The 13,266-nt window shown below is 34.9% G+C and overlaps 1 protein-coding gene across 6 annotated transcripts in view; it reads left to right on the top strand.

Moving 5' to 3' along the window:
• The window catches only part of CEP112 (centrosomal protein 112), a 328,322-nt gene that overhangs the window by 25,317 nt on the left and 289,739 nt on the right, over positions 1-13,266 (top strand). For 5 of the 6 annotated variants that reach the window (XM_015589807.2, XM_006912420.3, XM_015589806.2 and 2 more), the window contains exons 5-8: positions 1,314-1,407; positions 3,284-3,361; positions 12,804-12,851; positions 13,109-13,186. In XM_015589807.2, coding sequence (XP_015445293.1) covers positions 1,314-1,407; positions 3,284-3,361; positions 12,804-12,851; positions 13,109-13,186 — 298 coding nt within the window. The remainder of the gene's footprint in view (positions 1-1,313; positions 1,408-3,283; positions 3,362-12,803; positions 12,852-13,108; positions 13,187-13,266) is intronic. The other variant, XM_015589808.2, reaches the window with a different exon arrangement.

Raw genomic sequence — 13,266 nt, 5'->3', positions numbered from 1 at the left:
GTTAAAAGAATGTGTTGTTTTATGTATGCACCCTGCGAAATACATCGATAAATGTTTCAGCCTTCTTTTTTTATTAATATTTTCTATGAGAATAATTACTTTTAATATTTAAGCATTTTTCAATTTTTAAGTATAGCTCTTTTTATGAGTGCTTAATCTATTCTTAAAGAAGAACAGGCCACTGCTTGCTATGAGTATATCAGGTTGCCTCTTCCCACATACTGAGTTTTATTTAAATGCTTATCAGCCCTAGCACATTGCCTGATGAGTTTATTCCCTCAACATTACTTTATCTATTTTTCTCATTTGTTTTTAAGTATTTGGCAATCTGGGATATCGAGTAGGGGTATAAAAAAATCCATAGCTCTCTTTAAAACAACCTTTCGAGACAGCCTAAATTATTTAGTAACTAGTCTGAGGAATGTTATTCTGTCCATATCACTACCAAAAAACACGTTCGTTTTAATCTTGTCTTTTCGAATTACTGTTTTGTCTTTTGGAAATACTTAGTGTGGCTCACAATTTGTGAAGGAAGTCCTGATGTGGCTTGTGGTTGAAAGTTAGTGACTTTAATTTATTATTTAATGATTAGTTTCCATTTTACATCTTGACACAACTGTTCAGAAAATAGATATTTTACTTATGGAATTTTCATTGAAGTAGATTGAATAAAAATACATGAGAGACTCCAGGCTCTGGTAGAATATTGAGAATGATATTTTGATACTGAGTTTTATATTGGAGAAAAGTCTTTTTGCTCGAATTCATTTGGAAGCTTAAAACTGTTTTTCTGCTTGTGTTGTACTCATCACATTTTACCTGAATTAACATGGCACATTTTAAAATTTAGGACTGATTTATCTGTGGTTTCTGATAAGGTTTCAGAATAATTCAAGGCTTTATCTTGATGTGGAATGCGAATCCAACAAAACTGGCTAACCTTTTTAAAACATTTATCTTCTCTGAGAACATATGCTTTCATTTTTTTTTCTCTTCCTACACTTAGGAAAAGGGGAAAGGAGGAGAAAAAATTTAAATATGTGTAGTTTATTATAGTCCCATTTTAAAATAGCATTTGTTTGTAAGCAAGTACGTAGCATTTAGGTGACATTTTATTTAAGTGCAAGAAACGTGAAAAATACAAGTTGTTATTATTTATATATATTTTTTGCTACTGTCACATCATTGTTAACATATCATTGTTAATAAATCATCTTATTTCTGAAAGAAAAAAAACTGGTGATCCTACATTCGAATACTTCTGTGTCCTCTGAATTCCCTGAATTCTGATTGTTACTGTTTTGGTCTATCAGTAGGGAACAGTACACCGCGAAGCTCCAAACGAGATCACATTCGGTGAGTCCAGCCTACAGAGAAGATGGACAAGATATTACCCCCAAGCATTGTGTAAGATCAGATTCTACTTTTGTTTGTTTTTTGTTTTAAAATAATTCCACAGATTTTTAGTTTCATATTGTCGAAATTCCAATGATTACTTAAAAACAGTTACTAAAATCTGAAAGTTTGGATGAACATCCTGGTGTCAAAGAAATGGTCTATTTGATGTATTCCACAGCGTTCCTTCTACTTTCTGAGTAATTTCGAGGCAACATGTTAATCAATTATTTTTCCTGTGCATATTCGGAGAATAACTTTCGAAAACTTTGTTTTTTAGTTATTTTTTTCCTCTTTTACCCAGTATATGTATAAAAATGATTAGACACCCAGTTGTCATAAACTTAAGAAATTGGGATTAGCTTGTAGTGAAATAGGAAACACTGTCTTTATGATGAACGTGAACTATTTATATCTTGAAATATGAACACCTCTCTTGCATCTAATTGCTGAACATAGATTTGGGTTGAACAAGATACTGATGATTATGGCTCATTTGCTTGAGCAGCTCATTAGCTTTGTAAAGAGAAGGACTTTGCTTGCCTACTGTGGTCTTTCTTGCATAATAACTCTGGCTTGTCTTGGGTTACAAGACTTTTAGTTACAGGAAGATCATGGGTAATGCACGACTGTTTTAGCGTATACCACTCTAAATGTCTTGCATTTTCTTTAGTTTGGAACTTTCAAAATATTTTAATATAAAGGTTTGAAATATTTATGGGTTTATTATCAATCATATTTACTCAAAATAAAAAGGCAGGTACATTTCCTAAGACATTCTTATTCACCAAAAAATGCAAAAAAGTGGAGGACCAACAGTGAAGCAAAAATGGATTTAATATAGCACGTCTAATAAACATTTTGTTCAGGAGAAATTTGGAGACTCCATAAAATATGAAGAACATTTTAGTGTAGTTTTCCTCACTTCAGATAATTTAAATGACCATATAGGTAAATATATTTATATGTGGGTAATGAGGTTTTCTAAAAGTGTGAAAATGCTGTACCAACAAACAATTTCAAAATATTTTTTTTGGCTGTACTGTAGAATATACATTATTATTTTACACAGACTTACCTTTCTAAGTTTTTGGAGCTTTCAGACCGTTGTTCATTTCTGAGCACAGATCTTAGGCTGTCCTTAGATATGATTTTAATCTGGTGATAAATGTGTAATATAATAAATTATATGGGAGGGGGCAAAGCATGGAATTTATTTTTTTTTTAAAGTAAAGAATCACCATAATCGTGTTTTCATGATGTGAATTTAAAGCTTATTTCTCTTTATATTCAGCGTATGAATGAGAATTAATTTAAGAACAAAGAGCTTCTTGGACATCAGCACAAACTTTCCTGTTAACTAATTTGAACGAGAGTAAATAATTCATCTTTTCGAATGTTCCCCCATCCCCCTTTAAAGCTACTGTGGTATACCACAATTAAAACTTTTTGTAAAAGAACTTAAAGAGAATAGTCTGGATTAATTTTTAAAATATTCTTTTGATGGTTTTTTTTTTTTTTTTTGAAATATAGTTACTGTGTGAATACATTGCAAAGTCATCTCATAGCCCTAAGCAGTTTTAATAAACAGTCATTACTTAGAATTGAGAACTAGCTCAGTTGTAACATAATCTTTCCCTCTGAGGGCAATATAGCATTACCAAAAAAGTGCACAAAACTCTTATTACTCTGAATGACGTATATTTTGTCTGCCTTTCCTTTCTTTTCTCGTCTTTTTCTTCTCTCTCTCTCTTTTCCCACCTTCCTTACTTCCCTTCCTTATTCCCTTCTTCCTTCTCTCTTTTTTTTCCCCTCCTTTTCCCTTTTATTTCTTACCTCCTCCTTTCTTCCCCCCATCCCTTCTTCCTTTTTTTCTTTTGTATTTCAGGGCATTAATTTGAAAAAATCTGCTCTTTCTTTGGATGACAGCGACATTGAAGCTCGCCTTAATAGTTGGAATCTTGGGGTAAAGAAAGTATTTGTTTTATGTATGTATATTGACGTGGCAGAAACATTGTATTTGGAAAATATCTGAACTGATTTAATTGTATTGAGCGAATGTTATTGGATGTTAGACATTTAGTACTGAGCGAGCAGTGAGAAGGACTTTGAGTACAGGGAGGAGAAATAATATTCCAAAGAAGCATGGAGCAATCCCTGACCTTGACAAGCTGACTTTCTTCATAAAACAAGAGATATACACATCAGTAGTTAAATAATAATTTAAGATAGTATTTGATAAAATTGCAAAATGAGTTATATAGAAAGTAGAATACTGAGGTAGAGGGGAAAGAAGGGAGGAGTTGGAGAAGGTAGGTCATTAGGGTAAGAAAAAAATCTCAGACTTCATGCGTGAGCCACCATCTTGCAAAACAGTCTTTAGGTACAAAGCCTGGGGGGCATGGATGTGCTTGGGTAGGGGGAGGGGAGGGGAGGGAATTCAAGGCAGAACGAGGCCTGAAGAAAGGTGTGGCATAAGTGAGCTGCCATGACTGGTCTTTGGGTCTATGTCGGGCAGTAGCGGGCAGAGTTATCAGGCTAGATTATATGGGAGCTTTGAATGCTAAACTGAGAAGTTGAGCTTTAAAATTTTAGGCAATAGTGAGCCTTGGGGGTTTATTTTTTTTCCTTGCACATTCCACTTTACATATAGGCTGTTAAATGCTTTGAGGAAATGGAAAGAGATGTAAAATAAGTTTTATCACACGATGTTAGTATAAAAATAATTTGTAATTAGGTATTTGAAAAATACAGAAACTCAGAGGAATGAATGCTGTTAGGATCTTAATACTGAGAGTTGTGTTAACATTTTGTTATAGGCATATTTCTCTTCTTTTTTTCCTGTATGTATTTGTAAAATTAATATTTAAACAATTGGCGGTATATTTAAATATGTGCTATTTTAAATTTATTTTAAAATTTGAACCAAATGAATCTTAATGGTAGCACTAATTTTTCTTTCAGAGAGATGGTCCATAACTTATTTAAGCATTCTGCCATTTTTGGAAGTTTAGATTGCTCTCAATTTGTTGTTAATATAATACTGCAATAAAATTTCTTAGAAGAGTCTTTTCATACATATTCGGTTGCTTTCTTAGGTCCAGGAGGCGTATACCAGTTTATTTTCCAACTAGCAGCCTGTCTCCTTCTCACTCCTTCACTGACTTTAGGGGTCGTTATTTTATTTAAAAAAAGCCCTTCCTACCAGAAATGACCTTTAACGAAAGCAGCGCTTTAGGAAAATTGACTTGGTGGCATTATGAGAGTTGTACTGGATGTGAGTGAAAATGGAGAAAGGGAGCCAATCATCTCTGAGGTGTTCGGAGTGACCTCTACATTTGTATGATTTCCGGGACCATGGAAAGCGATAGAAAGGAGAGTGAAGAATGCTTGGTGACTGATTGGCAGGCCAAACCGAAGGGCACCTAAAAGTTTGGGTCTAGGAAATGCGAATGTTGGCTCCCTGTCAGTTAATTGATTGTCCTACGGGGGAATCTACTTGAGGGCTTTCAAGTTTTATTTTCGACTGGTGGAGTTCGAAGAGAAGGTAAGATTAATTGGGAGTTCAGGGGTTGGAGATTCATGAGACTCGAGGGCTGCAGTCAAGTTGCATAGTCACACTGCTAGAGCTGGTGGCTGCACCTAGAGACTGGAACAGCTCTAGCCTTTTAGAGGAGTCAGAGTGAGGAGGGGGGAGGGCGCAGTGAGGACACCTGGCCTGTGCAATGGCCATGATTAGAAGGCCGGGAAATGGATAAGAATTTAAAGCACTGTGAATCCCTTAGTCATTTTGGGAGTATGTTAGTGAAAGAGAGAAATAGAATTGATCACAAGTGGGGACTAGTAAGTCAGAAGAAACATTTTCATGTTTGAAGGTGTTGGGGAAGTTGCCTAAGTTACCAGCGTGGGAGAAGAGCACAGGAAATCCCTCAAAAAGACAAATCATTTTGCCAGAAAGCAGTATCAAAGTGAAAAACAAATTTCTGGGTTGTTCTTTTAAATTTGCCTTTGCCCTCAGCCATTGGAAACTTCCGATGTACATTTCTTAGCACATAGAGTAGTTTTCACAATTATTTGACTATTCAGAGGATTAAATTTTTCATTTGTATAATAAAATTAAAATAAAACATCTAAAATGTTTCGAGGTAATGCCTTAAAACTAGGGCTGCCTGGGGTTTTGTTTCACATTTTTATTGTTCAAAGAAGGCACTAACAGTATAAAATATAAAAGTCTTGCAGTTTTATATATTTATAGCACATACGCATTAATCAAGCTGAACTGTATCTCTTGATCACAGTAGAATAATTTAAGTATCCAGTGTATTGAAAAGCTTAGATGTTGCTTTGATTTTAGTTTGTATGCGAATGTGCCACAGACTTTTTTTTTCTCTAAGTTAACAGCTAGTTAATTTTTGTGCTCTATACTAAGGGTACATTTTGATATTGCTAGCATGACTGTCACCATCTTCATTCTGATGCCTTAGATGTTCTGGAACTTGAATTTTCTAGTTTTTGTTAGAAAATATGTTTTTTCCCCCCAAATATATCCTTTCTTTTACTCGGAGTGTGTTAATATTTTCTCTAAAACTACATAATTCAAGTAGAGATTTATTTATTAAACCTAGCAATTAAAATTTTCTCCTGTATTATTTTTTTTCTTGCTCTAACCTTTTTAACCTTTAGTTTTTGGGACTCTTTCTTGCTTTATTTTATATATATTTCATGCATAACTCTATATCAATCTTTTTTCTTTTTTTCTGACCATGGGGTGAGGGGCCAGAAGGGAGGGCTTCCTTGGACCTTCCATCTCAGTCACCTGTCAGTTCCCACCTTGGGTCCACATGCTGACTGCAGCCTCACTCCCACTGGGAGCAAACTAGCAGCGAGGACTCTTGAGTAGACACACCCCTCAGGTCTCAGAGAGCAGAGCCTGACGGAACAAGACCCAGTTGTGTGGGGCATTTATGCAGGTAGCCTCTCAGGACAGGAAGTGGGCTGAGGGAGCAAGGTGAGGTCAGCAGGAGTGCATCTCCTCCCATCCTTCCTGCGCTCTGGAGGGTAGGCGGCACCAAACAGGCAGCCCGCCTGGAGGCCAGGGCCCATCGGGGAAGGGAGAACCTCCCCATTGAGAGCAAGAGGGTACCTGCTCGCCACTAGCAGCTGGGGATGCTCTTTCACTCCCGCTGTGAGGAATGTGGGAAGCCTGGCTGTTCAGCCTTCTCGCTGAGGTCTACTGAGAACTGTTCTAATCAGTCACCCTGGCGCAGCTGTCACCGTAGTGAAGCAGACACATGAGCAAGTCCAGTTGAGACAAGCTGTTCTAGCAGATGAGCTGCCCAAGCTGCCAACCTAGACAATTGTGAGCTTAGTCAAATGGTTGTGGTTTGAAGCTGCAAAGGTTCGAGGTGATTCGCGATGCAGCAAAAAGCTAATTGATAGAGTGAATACTGCCAGTTTTCTAGAGTGATTGTGCCAGTTTGCTTCCTCATCAGCAGTGTGTGCCAGTTTCTGTTACTCGACTTTCTCTTTAATATTTGTATTATCATTGAATTTTTTGTTAATTAAAAAGTAGCCACTTTTGAAAGTGGTTAGTGACATTGCATTGTGTGATTTTAACATGTATTTTCCTGATGACTAATGAAGTTAGATGCCTTTTATTGTGTTTATCGACAGTTTGGATAGCCTCTCGTAGTGAAGTGGTACAAAGGCTTTACCGTTTTTTCTGTTGGGTTGTCAGCCTTTTTCTTATTAATGTGTAAGAGCTTTGTGTCTATTCTGGTTAAGAGTCCTTTTGGAATATGGTATTATATATATTTTCTTCCACTTTATTGCTATCTTTCATTCTCTTATGTCTTTGATGAATGGAAATTTAAAAATTTTAATGCATTCATTTTCTCATTTTTCCACCTTATGTTTAATGCTATTTTGTATCCTATTTAAGATTTTTGAAGATCTTTGACTATTTTAAGGTCCTGAAGATATTCTATGTTTTCTTCTAGCAGCTCTATTATTTTACTTTTTCTCTTTGGATCTGCATCCCACCTAGAGATGGTATTGGTATATGTTGTAAGATACGGAGTTAAGATTTGTTTTTGTCCATATATATATCCAGGTGACACTCCCATTTATTGAAAAGACTATTCTGTTCCTGCCACAATGCACTGTTTTTTTGTCTGATAAGTCAGGTGACAGTACATGTGTTTCCATTCTGTTCCTTTGCCTTATTTGCTTTTCCTTGTGCCAGTGGCCTCTGTCTTTATATTTTATTTGTGCTCATTAAACATTGAAATGTTGTGAGTAAACCAATAATTGGGCCTCCATTAGTAGTAGTATTCTGTGGAAAAATGTTTTTCAAGTTCTAAAATATTGGTGTAAAAACATTATTTTGAAGCATAATTGATTTAACATTGAAGATTGAAATTATTTTATGCTATAGAGACAGTTTTGGGAGTTTCTGTGATGCTATGACTTAAAAACATTTATTTTAGTTGTGTTGCAAGTAATATAGTGCTTAATGTTTTTTCCTCTAAGACAGCTAAAATATCAGATAAAATGTTTTCTGATTTTGCTGGAATCACAGACTATCTCTATTTGATCAACATTAGTACTTTAATAGGATATTTGGTGAATTTAACCAAATCCTGAATAATTTGAGGAAACAAACTGACAGAACCCTTTGTAACCAAACAAACAAATCTGCTAAAGAACTAAACAAAATAAAATGTCAAAAGCTAGTTTTCACTAGAGAGCATTCAGATGTCTGTATTTATGTTTAGTTTAAATTATTTATTTTATTATTGTGATTGTTTGCTTCTTCAACGATAAATGTTCAGTCATGTGATTTATTCATGCTATTGAAACATTATTTTTGGATTTGCTTTCTGTCTAATGTTTTCTTAGACTTTAATGTTTCATGTGTCAATTTTTTAGACATTTTTTATTGTGGTATTCTTCCTTGAGGTATTATGAGAGAACACATAGTTTTCTAAAAGAACATAAGAAAAGTAAATGTTAAGACTGTTTACAGATTGCTCCAAGTCCATGTTACTTGTGGATTACAAAGTGGGAACATTTAACTTCAAAGCACATCTGGCTGCTGTTATAAAATCAGAAAATAGATTGCTTGTTTCTCCCCAATAGACGTAAGAATATGCTTTACCATGAATAATTCTCATTATATATTAAAAATGATTATGAGACAAACTCAGTATATTATAAATGAATAACAGTAAGATTTATACTTGTTTACAGTGTTCATTGTTGCTTTTAAATATTAGAATAAAGTTTATTTTGGTCTACTTGAGAAAGGACATTTAGGATAACAGTACTAGTCTTTTAACATTTGTATTTAGTGGCTTTTAAAGATGTAGAGGACGAAATAGGAGTTACTTCTGCATAGTCCAAAGGCTGCATGTAATTAACTAAACCAATATTTTGTACCCTGCTTATAAATGTAGAGCTGGGTAAAAATAAGTCACAAATGGTTTTCTTGGCTTTTGGTTTAAAATTTTAAACTTAATTAGAGCTTGAACATCTTTGAGAAGTCTCTGTTTCTCCCTTTATTTTCCTCCTTATGTTTAATTTTGCTTCATGAATTAAGGTTTTATGTATTTTCAGATTTGCATGTGTCTTTGAAGAACTTACTTTCAATCTGGGTTTTCTCCATTCTAAAAATAGAGAATGGTTATTTACTTTTATATATATATACCTTCAGACAATAAATATTTATTGAGTGCCCTTTGCTGCCTGCTGGAAATTTGTTGCCCCTGTTTTTCAAAAAGCTGTGTATACATAGTACAGTGTTATTTGCTAAAAAATAATGCCTCTTTCTCTGGTGTGATATTTACGTGAACTTTATTATATTTTTACTTAATAAATATTTCCCAAAGTAAATGTACTAATACACCTACCAGTATTGCACCACATCTGGAACACTTTTATTGTTAAATTTTTAATGTATGCCAATCATGGCTGTAAATTACCATCTCATGGTGGTATTACTTTACATTTTTCATATTTCTAAACAGATTGAGCATATTTTCATGTTTATTTGCCATTCATATTTCTTCATCAGTGAAATGTCTCATTTTTCCCCATTTTTTTCTAATAGGATGTTGTTTTTTTATTTTTACGCTTTTACTTTTAAAGACCTTTACACATTTTAGAGACTAACCATTTATGCAAACCTCACCTGCCAATTTATGTCTTGTTTCGTTACACTTTTTATGATATATTTTTTTGGAGAGAAGTCCTTAAAGTGGTCAAATTTATTAATTTCTTTTCTGTTTTTGCTTTTTTTGTTTTTTGTTTAAGAAATCTTCTCTACTCTGAGGCCGTAAAGTCATTCTTCTAAGTAGTCTTCTGAAAGTTTTTATAGTTGAAGCCATAAAGGCATTCTTCTAAATAGTCTTCTGAAAGTTTTTATAGTTTTACAAGTATTTAATCCACTAGACATTTATTATATGTGGTGCAAGGAAGAGATCTGATCTTATTTTCTTCCACTTATTGAACAAATTCTTATTTTCTCAATAATTTGCAATGCTAGATTATTCATGAATCATATTCTCATATATATTAGAGTTTCTAGTACTTTCTAGTTGGTTCCATTGACTTATCTTTACTACTATAGTTTTATGTTGTCTCAGTAAGTCATCCCTACTTGATTTTTTTCTTGAGGCATGTCTTCTCTATTCTTGTCCCTTTATTTATTTACATACATTTTATAATGAGCTAAGTTTTCCAAATACCCTTTTGAGATTTTGGTTTGGATAAATTTACTTAAGGAGAACTGAAATTTTCACAATAATTGAGACTATCCACAAACTTCGTTTCACTCTCAATTTATTTCAGTCTTAATGTCTTATGACAAAACTTAATTATTTTCTCCATAACGAGTTCCTTTTTTCTTTCCCTTCATGTTAGACAACCTTCCTTCCAAGGGGCCTTTCTCTAATGCAAAAGTGGCTCCCTCCTCAGACTGCCTTCTCTTGACTTCCCTGTCTCCAGCACATTGATCCATCGGGTTTTCCCATCCTGACCACTTATGCTAGGCCTCTCTTCTTCTACAGGAAGGTCACTATTTGATGACATTGTGTTCCACCACCGCTGGTACTCTGAGGTAATGGCCTCATTTTTTCTCATGCTACCACTCTGGAACTGATTCTGTTGACGTGTGATCTTTCTTGGGCCACTTGCATGTTAATGGAAGGTTTTAGTAATCTCTTTCCCCATCTTATGAAGTGGGCGTGGGTCATGGAGATCTTTATTTGTTCTCTTCATTGATCCGTAGAGTTTTGGAGGATTGGGAGAGAAATTTAAATTCAAGCAGTTGCCATTGCTTAATAGGAACCAGACTTCAGGTGGAAAAAAATTAATTTGTAAATTTTCCCTAATCTAAAATATAGTTACTCTTCAGATCCTATTTGTTGTTATAGAGGCTTCTATTTTTTTTTTTAACTTGAATAAGTTCTATTTTTAATTGGTTTTCCTCTGTATTCTTTGATTAATTGATTGTTTATTCATCCTTAACTGTATTGTTAATTTGGGTATAGATTGTTTATCTTCCATGATCATTAACTATACTAATCATTTGAGGAGCTTTTGAAAACACAGCGAGGTTTTGGAGGAGCGTAGCCAAGTAATATATATTTGAAAAAATTTGTCAGTTGATGCTGTGGTATACTTCAGGGTAAGAACCACCGTCCTAGATTGACGTCACAGTTAGTGTTATATTTATATTCTTGTATATTTTGAGGTTACCCATGTAGTAATGAAGAGGAATTTTCCACTCAAATCAGCTCTTCTGCTTCTGTAGACATGCTTGCCGCATAGGCCGAAGGGCAGAGTGACCTCGAGATCAACTGAAGACTCACCCTTCCCTTTGCTTGTTCTGTCTAGATAACAGATGTATTGCCTTTGCTTGTTCTGTCTCTGTAACTACTCATAGCCCATAGCAACTCCTGCACTCTGTAATTGCCTGAGGACATATTAAACAATCGGCTCATGCCAGCTGTAACTGTGCGGATGAGCCCTATAAAAGCAAGGTTACTCCTGAACTTGGGGCCCAGATCTTCACAGCACTAGCTCTTCCGGGACTGCCAGTGTAATAAACTTGAGTTCTCCAACTCTAGGGAATGATGCTTAATTTCTCGCCAGTCTGATTTTTCTGCAACAGTAAATTACGAGTTTAATATGTCAAGAGATTATTATTTTATATAATTATTTTTAATTGTCATTTGTGAATGAAATATGAGATAACAATCAGTGTTTCTAATTTATCCTATAGTATATTAATTCAGTAAGTAGTTTATTAAAATTCTACAACATGTTAGGCATTGTGCTAGGTACCAGGAATTCAAATTGAGAAGTCATCATCCTTACACTCATTGTGCTTAAAGACAAATGTGGAGACATACTGATAAACACTTAAAATATAAGAGCTATGAGAGACCCACAGGATACTTTAGGAACTAATAAGAGAATGGGATCAGGTTCAGTTTCCTCCCTCCCTACCTCCTTTCCTTCCTTTCTTCTTTCCTTCCTTCCTTCCTTAATTTTAGTTAGGTACTCACTACTTGCCAGGCCCTGTGGTGGATGCTAGGGGTAGATGGGTTGCAACACAGTCATAGTCTGTTTTCAGAGTTCATACTCTTTTGCAGAAGATAGATGTTAGATCACAAAAGGGAACAAATCCGGAGGGTACTAAGGAGTAATCAGAGCTTAACTACATTTCCTGGGGGAAATGATTCCTGAGCTGAGAGTCTTGAATAAGTTAACCATGTGAAGAAGTTGGGAGAATGATCTCACAGGTTGCAAAGACTCAGATATGGTACCGTGCAGTGCTTTCAAGGTAAAACAAGTTGTTTGGTGTCCTTGGAATATGGGGTATGTTGGGGGATAGATGAGCATGAGAGGTAGATATTGGAGGAGTCCCAAAGGAATTTTGTATTCTAGTTGCTATTATGGAAGTAAATTTAAAGATTCATACATTGAATCTGCCTAGGAGTGTAGTGATTAAATTGAGACCTGAAAGACAAATAGGTGTGTGTTTACAGGGGTTGGAGGAGTAGACGCAGTAATGCTTAGAGGTAGAGAGGCATAAGAAGACCTATCGTATTCTGCTAATATAAGTCATTCAGGATGTGAAGTTAGGAGTGTTGGAGATAGGGCTGGGCTGTGAGTCTGTGAGGGGATCATGAAGGTGCATTTGTGTCCACGAAGGAGTTTGTGATTCATATTTCATTTGTTAGTGGGCCACTAAAAATGTATTATGCAATACTCATTATAAAAGACAAACGAAATACTAAGACAGGTAGGAAACATTTTCATATAGCAACTTAATTCTATATTTTATCAAATAATAATTAAGACTCAAAAATTAATGTCTTTATTTTATTTTAAATTTTCAGATAGAAAATCCTCGATACCTGAGACAGAAGCCTATCCCACTTTCTGTGGTAGGTGAGAATTCCATTGGACTTTTCTTATTATTAATAAGATAATCATTAAGTTATTTATGGAAAGTAACACAAGTCCACATAGTGAAGCGTAATAGTCTTATTAATCCTATCACTTGGAAGCGAATAAGTCATTTTTTTTCCCTCTAATGTTGATATTATTTTGGCATGAACTTCAGGCAATTTAGAAGTTTGCTTTTGGGTTAAAGATAAACCAGGCCTGAAAAAGTATTGAATAACTCATACTCATTCTACAGATGACACCCAAATTCAGCCTGAGAAAATCTAGCAGTCTCCACGAGGATCATTTACTCTCCCGAATGCATGAGAAAGAGGTACGATTGAGATATTTCTGATGTAGCTAATTAGTAACTGTTTTTATGTTTTGTGTAATACAAGTTTTCATCATCATTAT

Source organism: Pteropus alecto, unplaced genomic scaffold (genome assembly GCF_000325575.1).
Source record: "Pteropus alecto unplaced genomic scaffold, ASM32557v1 scaffold134, whole genome shotgun sequence".
Taxonomy (NCBI): Eukaryota; Metazoa; Chordata; class Mammalia; order Chiroptera; family Pteropodidae; genus Pteropus; species Pteropus alecto.
Note: the sequence above shows the minus strand (reverse complement) of the source record. Positions and strands in the feature narration are given on the sequence as shown.